Here is a 20,113-nt window from a genome sequence, read left to right on the forward strand (position 1 = left end):
TGCTACATTTTTTTCGGGTACCGCTCCCAAATTACTTACACTAACATGATCCAAATTACTGTCTACTTCTACTATTGAGGTCACTGTCGGTTCATACGTTTATCACAAGGCAACGTCTTTGAAAATATCTTCGAATTTTCAATATTAACTTCATTGCAGATACGCCAACTTTTTAAAGAGACTTCCTATGCAAAAGTTATATACCTTTCAATTCGTACTTATTCAAATTTTTGATCGTTGATAAAATATTTTTTATTCTTCCGCTTAAGTTCGAACACATTTTAAGTTGCAGTGAATGATATTTGACGTGTTTTTCTTTTGTAATATCAATACATTCTTAAATTTCAAAATAAAATAAATCGCTAAAGAAATGACTATTTTTTTAATATTACTGATATAAAACTATATCACCTCCCTTTTTAATTATAGGTAATAATAATAAATGAAAATTAAATATTTTTTTATCGATATCTGCTGTTATTAAAGGTGTACCTAATTAGTACGTGATCTGCTTGTTAACACCTAATGTATTATTAAGTATATACAAATATAGTGTATATATAAAATAGTAATGAAATTAATGCTATCACCGGCCATCTGTATCATCTTGATGGATGGACTAATCAGTCTAAATTAGCATAGCTTATCTGTCATCGTCTCGTCGTAAGAATAATTAAGTTTATTAGTGTCCTTGATCGATTGTTAAAATTATTTGTGAATAGTAACATCAAAGGATACAATTTTCATATTAAATACTTTACATTAATATCAATGCTACCCAGTAGAATAAAATCATATGTCTTAGGTCCAGAAACACAACACAACAACAACAAACAGGGACTCAGCAGGAAATATCGTGGTCAAAATTTGGAGCAGCCCCACTGGAGAAGTACCTCGACCTTACAGAAGATTAACACACAACTTACACAGTTAAACAAAAGTGCTTTCAAGCAGTGTTGTGTTCCTGTGGTGAGTAAGGCAACCAGAGCTCCAAGATTGGGGTAGGGCCGGCAATGCGCTTGTAATGCTTCTGAAGTTGCAGGCGTATGTAAGCTACGGTAACTGCTTACCATCAGGTGAGCCGTACGGTTGTACGCTGTATAAATAATTGTGTTTGCTCGCAAACGAAAAAAAAACCGACTTCAATTACATCGACAAGTAATACAACGTAGATCGACGAAAAAATAGTCAAGAAACTACGCGTTATCAAAGATTACTCAAAAAGTAGTTATCAGATCTCAATAAAATTTATATATGACCACATGATAAATACCAGCTTTCGATTAAATTAAAAATTATCAAAATCGGTACACCCGGTAAAAAGTTATTGCGGATTTTCGAGAGTTTCCCTCGATTTCTCTGGAATACCATCATCAGATCCTGGTTTCCTTATCATGGTATCAAACTAGAGATATCCCCTTTCCAACAAAAAAAGAATTATCAAAATCGGTACATCCAGTAGAAAGTTATGCGGTGTAATACAACGTAGGTCGACGAAAAAAGCGTCAAGTAAAAACGCATTATTAGATATAACTCGAAAAGTAGTTGTTAGATCTCAAATAAATTTAAATGGGACCAATTGGCACACACCACCTTTGGTGCACACAAAATTTGTCGAAATCGGTCCACCCGCTCAAAAGTTCTGATGTAACATACGTAAAAAAAAAAAAAAAAATACAGTCGAATTGAGAACCTCCTCCTTTTTTGGAAGTCGGTTAAAAACAGAAAAGACACACATCTGTATGACCCATACAAATATTGTCATGAGTGGAGATTAACCTTCAGTTACTAGCGTAATGGTTGCTATGATCCTGATCTCTGAGTATCAGTGAGTCAAAATTTATGTAAAGCTTATATTGTATATGTATTTATGTATTGTATCTATGTAAATTGCTTCTTTAACATATATTGCCGATCGATTGCGATTTAACCATCAAACTGCTAGCTATGAAATACAATGGTCAAAGACGGGCAGCAGCGTCTTCGGTGCGACAAAGCCAGCCCTGCGGTCACAAACCCGCCTGCCCAGCGTGGTGACCATGGGCAAAACATGAGTTCACTCCATTTTTGGCGCGAACTTGCGGCTGCCTATGTCCAGCAGTGGACTGTAATAGGCTGAAATGATGAACATATATTGTAATTTATGTAACTACCTGATTTTTACGTGTTCTAATTTGTTTGTGAGTTACTTTAATTAATTTTTATTTATTTAAATTTTGTTAGATATAGTTTTTGTAACTTTAATACTTTTAATTTCATGGTAATACACATATGTACCTATAGTAAATATTCATATATATTTTAAAATACGGTCTGTAACCTCAGGGTTACCAGTATAATTTCTTTTGCATATTTTACTACAATATTTATCATAATAAACACATAAATATAGATTAGAATCACACTTTTTTGCAAGTCATCATAAAACTACATTTTATTATATTAACATTTCAGTCTCTTAACGTTCGAAACGTATAAATAGGAAATAGTAAAGAACATTAATTTCTCTTTAAGATTCAATCCACGTCTTATACTTGATGCCTTTCATTTCGCTTTACATTTGTGTTATACATACATGACTCTTATTACTATGTACGTAAAATCTAAAATGTCATATAACATGGCTTTAGAATAACTAAATATTTCGCAACATCAGAAGTGCATTTCATCTTGTTTCAACGTGAAATGTTTTCAAAACAATTTTCATATAAATCCAGAATTTAATTAAAATATTGTCGATGCAAACAGAATTTACATGGAAAATGTTTGCTGTTTCTAGTTTGTTTTATTTGTTGGTTCAATCGTTATCGAAATGTAATGTATGACAACAATAACGATGTGAAATTTCAGCGATTTTCATTTTGATGTTTAGGTAAAAAATTAATGTGTAAATTTAGTTTTAACAAAATGGTTTAATGTATAATTTAATAAAAAGAATATGTAAAAAAATAATAAATCAAAAATATGAAAGGCTGTTATAGCCACGGAGGCGCGCCTGAGGGGGGAACTGCCGGGGGACGTTCTCTTCCGGAAGTGGTCGGTGAGCCTGGAGGACCCGGAGATGATCCGGGAACTGGTGGCGGCAATTCGGCCGTCCTACGTGGCTGGGTCGATAGCCGATACGGTGCGGTGTCGTTCCACTTAGCGCAGATGCTGACCGGCCATGGCTGTTTCGGTCGCTATCTGTGCCGAATTTTGGGGCGGGAGCCGACGTCGGGATGTCACCATTGCGATGTTGGCGGAGCATACGCGCGTTGCCTGCCCAGCGTGGAGTGCGGAGCGCAGTGCCTTATCGGCCATCATCGAGGCGGATCTCTCACTGTCGGCCTAGATTGTGGCCATGGTTAACAGTGAGGAAAGCTGGGACGCAGCCTCCACCTTCTGCAGCGCCGTAATGCTGCGGAACGAAGCGGCTGAGTGGGAGCGGGAACAGGACCCAAACTCACAGCCCTACATCGCTTCCGAGTCGTCGTGGAAAGCGCGGTCGGCGACGCAGGGCTTACCTAGCCACCCTGCCGCCCTAACGCTGGACAAGCTGGTGATATACCAGGGGATTTATCGTCCGCATTTTACAGTCCCGAGGAGGGAGGCAACCTTAGTGTTCGAGGGAGCCTCTAGGAGGTCGCTTTTGGTGACGGGCCCTAATTGGGCAACACCGGCAGGACCGTGGGAGTGCTTAGCGTCCCTGTGATCCCACCCTAGGCGAGCGAAGGAACACCCCAGAGGTTTTAGTCCGTACGAATCAGAAATACCCTCCAGCTCTCCTAGGCTGGAGGCATCCGTTAGGGATTTCCTCTGGGTCAAAAAAAAGGCTGTTATAGCCATTGTTTTTATTTTCTATAGTATTAACTGTTATCACAAAGACGCGTTTTTTATTATTTTTATTTACCAGTAGTATGTTATATACACATATATTTGCACTATGATGTAAATGAAAACTTCAAATGATATCACAGTTCCACAAGTACGTATAATCAAGCATGTCAACGACCAGTTCCGTGGCACATCCATCAAATATTTAATTTTCTCCCAAGCTGAATCGAGCTGGCAGCTAACAAATCATCTAGACGAATAAAACGTGCTTGACGAACATTTCTACCAAAAGAAATCTCGATAATTTTTATATTATTATTCTACAACTTTATCCAGAAAGGTCTTTAAAATTTTCTCATTGTAATTTTCAATGGGGACGAATATCGTTCACGGATACGGGAACAACCCTGCTTCACTCTTGGGTGGCGTAACGAGGACAATGACCTCAGTCAAATATTCAGGTGATACAGGGTTTTGCAATACGGCTTACGGTAAGACTTTTTTCTTGTTTGAAAAATGTCTTCGAAAAAAAAAAATTAAATAAACAATCATCATATAAATTATGCATATAATAATAAAATTAGTGTAAAAAAAATATTTGTTATTCAATGAAATATTATACATATTTACAATTTACAACTTAAGAACTAAGTAAATATGTAAATTAAACAATATTTAGCTAATAATACATGAGTAATATTTTTCCGTTCGAAGACAAGTGTTTTGGCTTTACATGGTTCAAATTGGTTGTCTACAGTTAACAATTATTAATAAGTAAATACTTAGTCCATACTCAAAAATAGTATATTAAATAAATCAAATGCCTTAATTTATGCGTCATCATGCATCTTTGTACGTATTGCTTATAAAAGCTTCTTTTGTTTAAGTACTAAATTTTACTAGCAAATCAATTGTTTATATAAGATAAATAAAATATCAAAACTAATCTAACTAAATTAGTTGCGCCGAAAAAAATGTTCAATAAAATTAACTCAGAATGGCTTATGAAGTTAGTACTAAATTTGGGAAATAAAATCCTTAGATTATAAACACAATATTACTTACACCCATATCTATCATACCATAGCTTTTAATTAATATTCAAGTCGGTTTCAGCAAACTGCTGTATCCGGTGCGAACAGACGAGTAGGTATAATTAATTCTATATGATATGTAACTTGTTTATGAGTGTAAACTTCAAGCTAATATATGTTGAACGTAGAATATAAAGAAAATCTTTTATTAGGATAAATTAAATAGTAAAAAATTAAATGATGTGGAATATAAATTCTCATTTCACATTCTAAGTGTCCGATAAAGACCTCATAAAAGTATAATTTTAATTCATAATAATATTAATTGTGGTAAACTCTGACTGTATATAATTTATGATACCCATAAACGGATTTGATAGGGTGTTAAATACAGAAGATTATTATTGTGAAGTAGCATTTAAACTTGCATTACAGCTGGGTAATCTCCCCTTCCTCCCTACTGAACTTCTCTACGTACGAGTAAGACCACAAAAAAAGAAAGAAATTGAAACATCTTTAAATCAAATACTAAACCAAATTACGTTTGATAATAACATTAATAACAAGTTCGCTCTTTAAAAATAAACTCCTGAAATCGTTGCTAATGTTTAAAAGATATAATATATAGATATCATCTCCTTTAAACCTTTTTAAATTAAAATGAAACGTTTATAAGCTGTGGTATTATCTTACGTAGTGTCTGTGACTCTACAGGTGGAAGTTATCGATTTGACCGTTAAACGATTAAGGACTGGGTCGCACTGGCTGGTTATAAAAAAAGTTACTCTACAATTTTTTTTATTGTAATAGACGTTAGCTTACAGTCAACGTCGTAATCAACGGTCTCGACTTATTTTTTTTTTAATTCGCTTATATTCTATGGTGAATGGAAATGACATAAGGATTTTCGAAGCAGATTCAAAAAACGATTCTGTGATTTGTACATCCATCGAATTACAGTATTATATAATATGCGTAAAAATTTAATTTACATTATTGACAGTTACGGTTTTTTGTTTTTACTTCAGTTAAATATAAGAATTTCGAGAATTAAAGTTTTAAAACGTCTTTTAGATTTAAAGGATTGAAAATATGAAAAAGATTTTTAACCTTTGGTAAGTGTTATTGACAGATAATATATAAATACATAAGCAACCGTTCTGGTGTAGTGGTGCGAGTAGTCGCCTAAAACATCGACGGTTGCGGGATCGATTCCTGCTCGAGATGGATATTTTTATTCGTACAAATATTTCTTTCCAGTTTGGATGGCTGTTCTTGTAGGATTCCTCACCGTACCTCGAAGAGCAGGTTAAGCCGTCGATTCCTGTTATTATCATAAATACCTGATAGCGATAGTTATTCATACTAGGGAACATATCCGCCAACCCGCAGTGGAGCAGCGTGGTAGATTAAGCTCCAATCCTTCTTTTAAAAATGGAGAAAGAAGCCTCAGTGGTTATAAGCAATTTTTCTGTTTTATAGGATAACGTCTGTTTAGAGCCTAACCATCTTATAACTTGCAATGAAGCGTACGTCTTTGTAATGCAACCCATGTTCCGTGCCAGGACAGGGTTATGCAAAATACCTTAAATATATTAATTTAATTATGTTTATTAAAATGTCAGTCAACATACACAACAATGTATATTTTATAGACATAATAATTCTAAGTAGAACTATTTAATTAAGATATTATTTGTAACTTTCCTTTAAAATTAAATTTAAATAATAAGAATGGTTTGTTTATAAACTGAGGTAGGGCACAGCCAGAATTTCTTGCTCAAAATATGGTGCAGCCCGACTGGGGAAGTACCTCGACCTTACAGAAGATCACAGCTAAATAATACTGCTTTCAAGTAGTATTGTGTTCCTGTTGATGATTAAGGTGACCAGAGCTCCTGGGGGGATTTGGGGATTGGGTCGGCAACGCGTTTGCGATGCTTCTGGTGTCGCAGGCGTCTATAAGCTACGGTAATCTCTTACCATCAGGTGAGCCGTACGCTTGTTTGCTGAACTAGTGATATAAAAAAAATGACACATTTTTTTTTGTATATCTTACTTGTGTCTCGAGCAAAGTTCTGTAAATTAGTATGTCTTGATCCATAAATAGATAAATAAAAAAATTTACGCCTCTTACCATTGTATTAAAAATGCTTTGCATATTTTAGAACTAAAAGCCTGCCTAGTTTTAGACAACTTTCAGACTAGATTAATGAAGTTATATTTAATCTGTCACACGAAAGCTTAGAATAAATTAATTATGAAACTTAAATGACAATATTATAATAACTTCACGAAGGTCAATGGACCTAATGTTGATAAGTTTTTAAGAGATTGAAATAATTTTATTTAGCATTTTTAAATTCTCATCCAACTAATTCAGAAAGTTTGATATACTTATGAAAGTTTTAATAGTTTGTGAGTCATTTTAATGATGTTACCGCTAAAAAGATTGTATTCAAAGTTAGTACCAATACTCACATATAGCTTAATATTTAGAATAGCATATACGCCACAATTTATCCTGAGAATTCCCACCATCCAGTTTTTATTAAGGGTCTTTTATACATATACTACTGTACCCTGCGCGTGTTCCTACGCTTTTTTTTTTGGTCGTACCAACTCAGATACCTTTGTGGGCTCATGCACAACGCTTAGCTAAGATCATGAAATGATCAAATGTATAGTTTACGATTCTATAAAGGGTATACAGACAAACATTCATTTTTATATATATACATAAAATAAAATTAATAAAAAACTTATGATCTAACCACCCTATTACCTGACATATTACGGTTTAAGTATGCCAAAATTATACGGCTCATCAACATAGCTTCTCGTTCACCTTAATTGTGTAACTTATATATATTTAATTGATATAACTTATATTTAACTATATATATATATATATATATATATATATATATATATATATATATATATATATATATTGTTTATATAAAGCTTAAAAAGTCGATTTGCGATCATTGCGATTACAATTTATTTTTTTGAGTTTCGGTTTTTAGTGAAAGAGGGAATATAAAAAAAATGTACAAAGTTTTAAGGAAGTTCCAAGAAATGTACTTAAAATAGTAGTAAGTATATTGTTGAGCTTTGATATTCATCCCTTGGTTTGTAAATGAATGTTAATCGGTCGTTCACGTACTGAAAATCACAATTTTGGCAATGAAATCTAGTAAATTATCCTTGTTTGGCTTACGTATATATTGAAAAAAATATGGCCCAATTTAGTATATATTAATATAAAAATTTTTTTGAGAAGTACAATATACGATACAGAGTTCTTAACTCAACGTACATTGTTGTTTTACAACAATGTACGTTGAGTTAACGATTTTTTTCCGAAGCGAAGTCAGTTCAAGTCTGTGTTGGAATTTACAACTTAAGAAGCTATAAAACCTATGGAATGAAATCGTGTGAATCAATAACACTTAAATTATTGATGCTTTATCGCGTAACGTCCCTTGCGAGAAATAAATAAATAAATCACTTGTGTTTAGTCACCACGCTGGGCAGGCGGGTTGGTGGCCGCAGGGCTGGATTTGTCGCACCGAAGACGCTGCTACCCGTCTTCGGCCTGTGTATTTCAAAGTTAGCAGTTGGATGGTTATTGCGCCGTCGGTCGACTTTATAAGTTCCAAGGTGGTAGTGAAACTGTGTTGTCCCTTAGTCGCCTGTTACGACACCCACGGGAAGAGAGGGGTTGGCTATATTCTTTACTGCCGTAACCACACAGCATAAAAAATAAATATATATCTCTATACCAAGGCAACCGTTCGTACGGAGTAAACTTCAGCTGCGTATCGGTGCCGACGCTAAAACTTTTTATTTACTTCTTGTATCATTATAATTGAAATGAATAAAAGACAAAAAAAAAACTGTTTTATTCAATGACATTCGTAATACAATGCAAAAATCTCAATAGAGAAAGGCTTAAATGTCAGTAATATAAAAATGCAAGCTATTGTAATGCTTATTCTTATAATGTTTAAAGTAATTTTTATGTCTGTATTTGTTACTCATGCACCGTAAATGGTACAAAGTGGTACTGAGGCTATAAAAAAGAAAAAGTTAAAATAATCAGTCTAGACTTTTGTACTTTATATTACATTTTAAATAATAAGAATGGTTTGTTTATATTCTAAAAAAAAAAAGAAATATACTCCAACGTTTTTACATTTGCGTTTCAAGAAATATAATAATTAAACAGGTTACAAGATATTTGAAGTGTTATCAATAGTTTGCTAAGTAATAACAGCTACGACCAACAATATTGTATTACGTTTAATGTAACTTTTAAGAAGTTTCTTCGAATATCTCTAGAGTAATGTTAGATCATCAGCGCACTGTCCGTGAAAGGCAAGTAGTTTTAAAAAAGAATGCGAATTGGTAAAATCAAAAGCCATAAGGGTATCATAAATCTATACTAATATTATAAAGAGAAAAGATTTGATTGTTTGTTTGCATTGAATAGGCTCCGAAACTACTGAATCGATTTGATCTTTCACTGTTGGGAAGCTACACTATCCGCTAGTAACATAGCCTATATTATATTTTCAAAAAAAATTGGGCATAAATATTTTGAAATTTTTGTTAAATACCCGTGCAAGGCAGGGACGAGATGCTAGTAATAATTACATATGTGTAAATATTAATATATGTGCATTATTTTTAAGGAGTTATCTTGGATTTCCCAGGTTCCCTCATCAGTTTAACTGGAAAGACCATCTAACTCCCCGATTCGCCGATATGCTCAACTACATAGATTCTTCCTTATATTCTTTTACGAACCATTCATGGCGCCGATTATTTAGACCGCAGTCAGAGACTAAAATAATTGATAGCAAATTATTATTCTATGGAGATGTTGTTCTAACAAGATTGATTAAAACCTTTTTAGAATTCTTATACGGTAATATAAAAACCCTTATTAGTCATAAAATGAGTTAACGACATTTTTAGCGCGAATTTGTGGAGGCCTATGTCCAGTAGTGGACTGCGAGGCTAAAGTGATTATTAGTCATAAAATGACAATTATTTCATCTTGTTAATTATAGATTATATTATGTACTCTTTGTTTATATGGATACATAAAATAAGCTTCTCTTTAGTCTATGATTGTCTGTTATTTTTTGAAGTTAGTTTGGCTGCAATAGAATTAGTAACAAGAATTATTTGACATAACCCGCTTACAATAAAATTGAAATAATAATTCACTGTTTGAAATAGGATAAGAATTATAGGTTGGATCGTAATAAGTAAACAGCTAACCCAAGAACATAGATTTGCAAGGACTTTAGGGCGTTAAAGTAAAATTCGACATTGCGGTAAACCGACTTACCCTCCGCGGATGTATACCGAAATTAGACCTGTCTTGATCGTTTTATCACCCACAAAACCCTTAAGTTTCTAAGCTTTAACAGTCACTCTTAATACTTTCATTTAAACGAAATCTTATCACGATTATCATTTTGAGATTCCCGATATTAAGGTGAAGTTGTAGACGCCATGTTCAAGTGACGAATGACAAAATCCCTTGTTTACTAAATTCATTAATATAATTTCATTAATCATTAAAGTAATTTTAAAATAGAATAATACGTACAAGTAAAGTTAAAAGAAATTTGTTATTTTTTCACGTAAAATTTTAAAAGCTTGTATTATCTAAATTTGTTCTTTCAACAGAAAATCTACGAACTTTTAAAAAATGTAAAAAATGTTTTAATTTAACGAAAACGTACATATTATATATTCAAATATATGCCAAAGCTCGTGGGGATGCGTAAGGAGCTAGAGTCGGCAACGCACTCGGGATTCTCCGATTTTTCAGGTGTTGCAAGCTTCCATAAGCCTACAGTAACTATCAGGCAGATCATAAACTTGTTTACAATTTTACTCGTATACAAAATATCACTAAATGTGTTTATTTGATATTACTTAGATTGATATTAAATACTGTAGTGCCAATATGGCAACCTTTACTTTGAAGATACACCTTGACGAGTTTGCGTTCATGAACTATTATACAAAGGTCAAATACGTTATAACGTACGAAAAAAAGAGTCCCTAAAAATAAATATCTATTAAACTTCGATTGGTGAAGCCAGTGAACTTTACGGTTTATTCCGAATCATCCCGAATTCTGGATTTTTTTTAGATTGAGTAGTAATCATAAGACTGTTTTATAAGCTTATACGTTTATAAAACGGGCTTTCTAATACATTTTAAATATAACTAAATTAGGATTATATTCACATAGGTAGTGTAAATAATTAGCCAAAAAAAACATTGTTTTATACGTCTGTAATGCTGCCAGTCGGTTTAACTTTTACAACATTTTTACTGATAGGACCATGATAGGACTAATGGCCATAGAGAGATGTTATATAACCTTTCTCGATATATAGACTATCCAACGCTAAATATTTTTTCAATTCCAATTGAAAAAGTATTCTAGCGTTGGATAGTTGGCTCCTAAGATTAACGCCTTTAATCAAACTACTAATATTTATAATATTTATAGAAACAATTTAAGTCACAAAGTTCATATAAATTTAAGTCGCTCAGCTATATAAGTTTCTCTCATAATTACAAATAAATACATTAACAACTCATAACACCTGTAACTCTTTCCAAGTAACAATTTATCATGAGTGGAAATGAACCCATTAAATAATTATTCAGCTTAATAAATCTTCTGAACAATTTAAATATTCATATCATCATTAGCATATACAGGTGAACTTCGAATTTTCGTGAATTGCCAATGAGAGTAGACTCGGTAAATAGTAAAGAGAAAATGTATAAAGTTTTTTAAATATGTTTGATTTGTGTAGTATTCTCTGAGATGTTGATATAAGACCAAGGAATACTTTTAACTACAAAATCTTTTAGTGACACTTGGTAAAAAGACTGTTCATACGATTGACTAATTGTAAGCCACTTGATCTATTACTCCTGTAATATAATCACAAGGCTTTTTAAAACAAAGTTTCCTTTAAATATCACGCCAAGACCCGTAATCGGCATTTTACGAGTTAAACTCTGACCATTAAAATTGTAATCAAAGAACTTTTCCGAGTAAAAGTAGCATTTATTAATATTGAGAAACATAATTGCCACGGATGAGCAATAAAATTTTAATAGATTGTGAATTACATATAATAAATATGAACATAATATTGGTCAGTATTAAATTAATGCTTTAAAAGTTACTTAGGCATTCCTTTTGTAACAGACGAAAGGGACAGTACCAGAAAATTCTGTACCTATTCAGATAGAATTTCGATTCCCAGTAGTATTAGTTATTATTTGTTTAGTTGCTATTAGCTTGTAAATTATCGATTTTGTTCTACGGTTTTTTGGTCTTTATTAAATTAGAGATAGGGTTTAGTTTGGCTTGGCTAAAGATTTTAGAAGAAGGTATTATAACAAGGGTGTAATGGAAATGTCAAAGTTATCATATTATTCATGTAATTGTAGTACATTTTGAATAATGGCTTAATATGAAAACTAAATAATAATCTCAGGTAGGAATATTTTTATTATAAATAGAACACAAAACATTTATTATGCGACTAAAAAGTAAGTTGTTTTTAAAAAGGATTTATTTAAGTGACTATCGTTTTGGGTCATACGGACTTTGGTTTCTACCGGTCGGGAAGCCGCATAGTGCTTAGTGCCATGAAAATTGTAAACCCTATTTTGGGGTTTAACCTTCTTGGTAATATTGATATAATAAAATGGAGTTGTATCTCAACTTTGTATGTCTAGAACCGGTGAACAGTTTGGTATAAAAAAGTCCGTGCGAGTAACATGTCGACTAACTACTACACAATAATTTCAATACCGTCTTTCAGAGTAAGTTCAGTGAATTTAGCATAAAATACGATTTATTAATCTATTTTACGATTACGATACGATACGATTTATTAATATATTATCACTACCCTTTTTTAATAATTTATAACTAATTATTTAAAATGATTACTTTTTACTTACCCCAATATATTGTCCATCGATGAACAACTGAGGAACGAGTATCTGGTCACTCCTCATCCTGTCCCTGATCTCGTCCTGGTATTCCATGCTCATGAAGACGTCCCTCTCTTCATACTTCACCAGCAAGTTTCGGAGGATCTTCTTGACAAGGAGACATCGTTGGTACGTGCTGCGTACTATGCCCATAGTTGTGGTGTACAGCACTACCTTGCCAGCGTCTTTTTCTTTGTAACTCTGTGAAAAGATTAATCATTATTAACAATGTAGGTACTTTTATATTAAATGTCATTTAGTGAATAATTTGAAAATTTATACAAACAAAAGTTTGGGATGGTTCAATAAATTTTTGATGTATGAAAAATATATTTAAAAAAAAAATTGATGAGTCACGATTTTAAAAGTGTTATTGATTTGCAGATTGGTTATCATTTATGATATTAAACTGGTTCCGTTAATTATAGCGTTATGTTTTGAAGCCTAAAACTAACTGAATAAACAAACTTCTTCCAGCAAAAGGAACGTACCACATAAGACCATTGAAGGCATATAATATGTGTAAATGTAATCTTATATAGAACATCAACAGAGTATTTATTGTTTGATGTTACTATCTCATATGAGAGTCAATAATATACTTGTTAGTTTGTATTAAGTTAGAAACACCAACTGTTCTGTTTTCTCAAGACAATATAAGTGCTTCTAGGAATTAAGAATTTATGGCAAAGCTGAAACGTTTTCCGAAATTACATGTAATGTTTACAAAGCATAAATAGACCCACTAATAACTAATATTAAACTAATATTTAAAACATTACTTCAAAAACGTTAGATATGTTCATTTATAATGTGTACACAATAATAAACAAACTAATGATTAATAGATACTGTTATCCCGAAAAAATCTTTATTGTGCTTGTTATCTATGCGAAACATTTATTTGTACTATTAGTGAAACTTACAAGACACTACTTTTGCACTACTAGGGGATACACTATAGTGTAATGTTTATATTTTATGCTCCTTTATTTTACTATAAAAGCATAATTTCTGTCTCAATATAAGAACTTATTAGTGTACGAAATATTAATAATAAATAAAAAAATAATAATAACAAAAGATATTAATAATAAGTCGAGTCGAATTTCAGTAGACTCTAGTCTAATATCATCGGTTGATAAACACGTTGGCAAAATTACTATTTACATTTATTTATTTACTTACTATGAGTATTTACGTATTATGATTGAACGTATTTGTTATAAATGCATATTTATTTTATACTTAGTTTTGATTTTCGCTCTCCTGTTTTTTCCTGGTATATGTATTTGTCTATAGCTTTCAGTTATAAATTGATAGGTATTTCAAGTAAAATAGAAGTCATATCACACACTATTTACTAACTCGATTGAGATAAACTAGAAATATTCACATTAAATTAACAATTATAACGTAGAATTCTACACTATTATATCATTAGAATATGAAATATTTATAACAGGCTTAGGCTATATCCTTAGGCTGGATGAGGATGGCGGGGAAAACCGGGATGTCTGGCGCAAACTTGAGGAGGCCTATGCCCAGCAGTGGACTGCAATAGGCTGAACTGACTGACTGACTGATAATATAATGACTACTTTACAACTTAGTATTTGGATACAATGTATATGGACACCTATACGATTTCAAATCATGGTTTGCTCACAAGGGATGAAACAATTCGAATTCAGCCTCTAACATTCCACTGCTGGACATAGGCCTCTTTCTCCATTTTTAGGAGAAGGATTGGAGCTTAATTTACCACACTGCTCCACTGCGGGTTGGCGGATATGTTCCCTACTATGAGTAACGATCGCTATTCGGTATTAATGATAACAATCAGCTACCAACAGCTCAACGTGTTCTCCGAGGCTCGGTAGGGATACCCACAAATGGATACAATGGACAAGGACAGGCATCCAAACCGGAAAGAAATATTTGTACAAATACAAATCTCTATCCCGAGCGGGAATCAGGAAGTTGGAAATGTGGACATATTTTCTTATAAAAATAAACCGAAAAAGTAGAGAGGTTTTGAATACGCTCGAGTTTATTTAGCTTGTCTTCTCTTAGGTCAAGATAACAGGTGTTGGCATAATCGAGGACAGTTATAAGGATGGTTTTTGCTACCATAATCTTTGTGGAAACAGGTAAAAGATTTCGTAGCCTGCGAAGAGAGCAGAAAAGAGAAAACACGTTACGGCTCAGTTCATTAACCTGTAAACTCTAATTAATGATGATTGCCTAAATTTTTCACTTCTGTACGGTAAGGAATGATATTGTTATTAAAAAAAAACCAGTGGCAGAAACGATTTATCTAAGCGACACACCAAATGATGGCTACCAATAATAATAAGCCTGGCTTTTCACAGGGTTTACTTTCAGGCCAGAAGAATTACTCCAGTTTATATTTTCATTTCAATCTGAATTTAATGAATTAATTGTACAAGGAATGTCAGTTAACTAGTAGTGAGATATATTCTGGAGATTTTATTATACAACAAATACGAAATATAATAATTTTTTTAAAACAGCACATTTAAATAATGTATTTTGCTATATTTTTATAACAGACAATAGACGAACCTATAATTTAAATTAATATCACTGAACTATCATATTAATAGCATATCATGGGGTTTAGGATTTTTATAATATATTTAAATTTTAATGAACTAAGAAATAGTAGTAGTAGAAGTGCCATCTAGTGAAAATACTACACACTAAGATGCTTTAAAATTTAAACTTTACAATTCGAACTAACGTTTCATATAGTAGCAGCTATTTTGGAAATTTGAAAAGAGATGGCGCTGCAGGCAAATATAAAAGTAAAAAAATCAGTAAAATGTAACGTTTAAAAATTTGTAACATTATTTTGCGTGAACAATGTATTGCACTGCTTCTACACACGTAATTTTTGTATGTACATTACACGGTTACATAGTATGTTGTGTGTACTTACATGATTTTTATCTGTTTTAATTAAATTAATTTTAAATTAATAAACGTCTAGCCACCCGTGCCTCTTCCCGTGGGTGTCGTAAGAAGCGACTAGGGGATAACTTAGTTCCACTACCACTTAGCAACTTAAAAATCCAACTTCTGGCTTTCAAATACACAGGCCGAAGCAGGGCAGTAAACTTCGGTGCAACAAAGTAAGCCCTGCGGTCACCATCAAGCCCTCTGCCTAGCGTGGTGACTATGGGAAAAACCCATGAGTTCGCGCCATTTTTGACGCGAACTTGGGTAGGTCTATGTCCAGCAGTGGACTGCAACAGGCTGAAATGATCATAAATAAATAAATAAATAAATAAATAAATAAATAAATATTTACACAATACACACACGGTCGTCTGTTCCTAAAGTAAGGAACTTAATGCTTGTGTTATAGGTAACAGCCGACTGGTATATAGCTACATATTTTTTTTTCGATAAACATACTTATAAATAATACATATATAAATATATAAATAAATATTTATATTACACCCAAACTCGCGGTGGGAATCGAACCCACAACCCTCGACGCAGGAAGCAGGGTCACTACAAACTGCGCCAACGGGCTAGTCCAATGATGATGATGAAGAATCAAATCGATACCTGTAAAATCGTAGGTATTTAATGCTACTAATACCGTACTAATTGTAAGTGGGTCAATATAACGCAATTATATACCTACATAAATATTGTCAACAAAGACCGCAGTTTTACATATTATAACTTACGTACGTTTGCATAACTTCCCATTCGATATCTTGCGGTTAACTTATGTTACAGTTTATTTGTTCTGTAATATTTCGGAAAATATTACGCTATAAATTAAAATTTTCCAAAAATTATATTCGTATTTTTTCTTTTACAATCTAAATTTGTACGTTTTGCGTATATAATTTTAAATTACTGTGTAATTTTATATGTAGAATTTTAATCAAATAAAACTCGTGTAAATAAAATGTTTTTGTTCGAAGTTAATTGAAATATTCTTGATCTTTTAGAGATTTAATTTAGTTTCTAAACCATTCTATATACAGAAAAGAGGCCTTCGCACTGTGGAATATTGACAGTCTCTAACGAACTAAACTAAAAAAGCTAAACGTTACCTATTAAATTATAAAATTATTTTTTCTTTATTGTCAGGTATTTATCATGTAACTTTTTTATGTGACATTTTTTTTTTTATGTCACTAGGTCGGCAAACAAGCGTACGGCTCACCTGATGGTAAGCGATTACCGTAGCTTATAGACGCCTGCAACACCAGAAGCATCGCAAGCGCGTTGCCGACCCAATCCCCCCAGGAGCTCTGGTCACCTTACTCACCAACAGGAACACAATACTGCTTGAAAACAGTATTATTTAGCTGTGGTCTTCTGTAAGGTCGAGGTACTACCCTATTCGGGCTGCTCCATATTTTGAGCAGGAAATTCCTGCTGTGCCCTACCTCAGTTAAACATTAAAAAAAAAAGAAAAAGAAAAAAAAAAAGAAAAAAAGAAAAAGAAAAAAAGAAAGTTTGACATCTTTCAGAACTAACAATGTACTATATATTGTTTGTTTTCAAATCGTTATTGAACGGTATTTATGACAGAAATCGTATAACTTCTTCGCAATATACGACTGCTAAAGTTATTCGTCAACGCTTACACATACAATTGCAAAATATACAACAAATATTACACAGCGTTCTGTTAACACGTTCATATTTTATATCACAGAGATGTTAAACAACAATTTGCATAATTACACAAAACACAAATTGTGAGAGTATTGCGGATTTCGTAATAAACGTGTAGTTTTAATTTATTTGTAATGTACCTAATTATACCGTTTCTAGAATATTTAAGATGATTCCATACATCCTCTTTACTATATTGTTATTATTTGGATTATCACCTCAAAATGTGTTGGTTATATCAAATGGTTAGGTTACAATAACACAGACGAAGAATTTGCCTCACCTGTTGCCGTTAACTATATTTGTCAGATGACGGTATTCAAGGGATAAGAGTTTATGCTTATTGTAATATCCCACGGCTGGGCATAGGCCTCTTTCCCCATGTCTGTGTTTCCGGATAGCTACATCTGGGGATCTTTAAGTCGTGAGTTAATCCCAGACCGCATTCTCAGTTAACATCAGGTTAATTAGTGGTCAAACGTAAGCCTATCTAATTATAAAAAAAGGACAAGGATCAGAGTTTAATCCATCACGCTGCTCCAATGCGAGTTGGCGAATATATTCCCTACTATGAGTAACGATAGCTATCAGGTGTAGGTTTCCGAGGCATGGTGGGAAGACCCATAAAGACTGCACAAACACCTAGACCATGGCAAACATCTGTATGGCCAATACAAATGTTTGTCATGTGCGGGGATCGAACCCGCAACTGCCAACGCAACAGCCACGAACCAGTGCTGTGACCGTTGCGCCAACGCGTCAAATTCCGCTATATTTAGGGGTTATTCGAAATTGTAAATCTAAAAGTTGTAGTTTCTTAATTGACGCATAACGGCTAATACTAGTCTTTTTATCCTCCTGCTGTTTAAGTATCTTCGTAACTTATGTGCAGGATAAGCTTTGTTCACAACTCTTGAAACAGAACATACTTTTGGTAAGCACCACGAAATTGTTTCCATCAAAGATAACTTAGTTACTTTCTTGATAGGAGTACGGTATGTTAATCGAGCTAAAAGCAATTTACTGCAATTAGGATAATGTTACGTAATATAATATAGATTTAAACAAACTTGTCAACTTGTTTAAGTTCGTTAACCGTAAAATACACGTAATGGGTGTGTCGCTTAACTGTCAATTATATCTTGATAGACATCGCTAAGCATTTACAAAACATAGATTCATACAAAAATAAAAACTTTTTCTTTTCAAAATCGATTAAGATATCACATTTTTAGAGTATATGACAAAACTAACTAAAATACTCACTTAAAACTACTCTGAGAAAGCTTTTCCTTGTTCCTAATGTTTCAATCTTAGTTTTGGCGGTCAGCTAAGTACTTACAACATTAGTTCTTACTATGTCCATTTACTTGAGTACAGTGTGGAGTTACTTAAAATCACTCTGTACCCACCACTTAGCTATGCGTGTAGTCAAGTTATACCTAATCAATGTTGAAGTGACCGTATCATTAGGCAGTGAGTTTTATATCTCACGACTTTTTTAATACGTTATTAATGATATACTTTTTGGAAATTTATAGGAAGCTGTAATTAAAAGTTGTGTATTTTATGGTCATGTTAGTTTTTTTTTCTTGGTTTAAATAAATACAAATACTGAGTAAATAGTGTGTAAAATATCATCTAAACGGTATTTAAACTTTAAGTATATATGAATAAAATATTTAACTGTTCAAACGTTCCTTATTTTTTTTTATAAAAATCGAATGTCAATTACACATATATTCAAATCTTTTAGACATATTATTAGCAATATTCACTTTCATATCATGGCAATGTTAATTACACGTAATGACATAAAGTCTAGATTTATCTACATTTAGATCCAGTCTTTGCTACATCGAAATGTGCAGTTTGTGAAAGCTTACGACACATAGCTTATTTATAACGCATTTCTTTGATCTATTACAGTAAGCTTAAAATCAGTACTAAAATACGCTACAAGCCTTAAAAAATGTTCTATAAATTACCAGTTTAATGTATAAATTAATTAAATTTACAATATTATTTCCTTCATGTGAAATATTATTGTAAATTACTTATAATATAATAATAATGGAACAGGTTGCATCCCATACCAGGACCCGGCCCATCTTCCATGGAATCAAACTCATACCGTCCGGTCTCTTGCCATCGTCTCTTGCAATACCAGTCGGCTCAAGTAGACTTGGCACGTTGACGGTGGCAAGGGACCGGCGTATGATATCGTTAAGTGCGGCATGTCTCGAGAAGCGGCCTGCACTTTTTAGGCATGACAGACCGTGATGTCCTAGCTTATCGACATCACTGCCACAGGGACATTTATGAGGAGCGCAGACCGGAACCCCAAGCCGTAGACAGGTTGCGATTCGGAGCGTGTCAGGCTCAAGAAATGTTCCTGTATTTGTCGAAGGGTACGCGTGAAGCCAGTAGCCGGCCTCATGCGTACCCACGGCCAAAAGCCTAGCACGCGCCGAGCCTGTACTACAGCTTAAAAGATTTGTTCTATAAATTGTTTATATTTATTAAGGCCTGCA

General features: G+C 33.1%; 1 protein-coding gene across 1 annotated transcript in view; it reads right to left on the reverse strand.

Moving 5' to 3' along the window:
• Window positions 1-20,113, reverse strand: part of LOC123662973 (glutaredoxin domain-containing cysteine-rich protein CG31559-like) — a 115,387-nt gene that overhangs the window by 16,681 nt on the left and 78,593 nt on the right. The window contains exon 3 of the mRNA XM_045597738.1: window positions 12,873-13,106. Coding sequence (XP_045453694.1) covers window positions 12,873-13,106 — 234 coding nt within the window. The remainder of the gene's footprint in view (window positions 1-12,872; window positions 13,107-20,113) is intronic.

This window comes from Melitaea cinxia, chromosome 19 (genome assembly GCF_905220565.1).
Source record: "Melitaea cinxia chromosome 19, ilMelCinx1.1, whole genome shotgun sequence".
Classification (NCBI taxonomy): Eukaryota; Metazoa; Arthropoda; class Insecta; order Lepidoptera; family Nymphalidae; genus Melitaea; species Melitaea cinxia.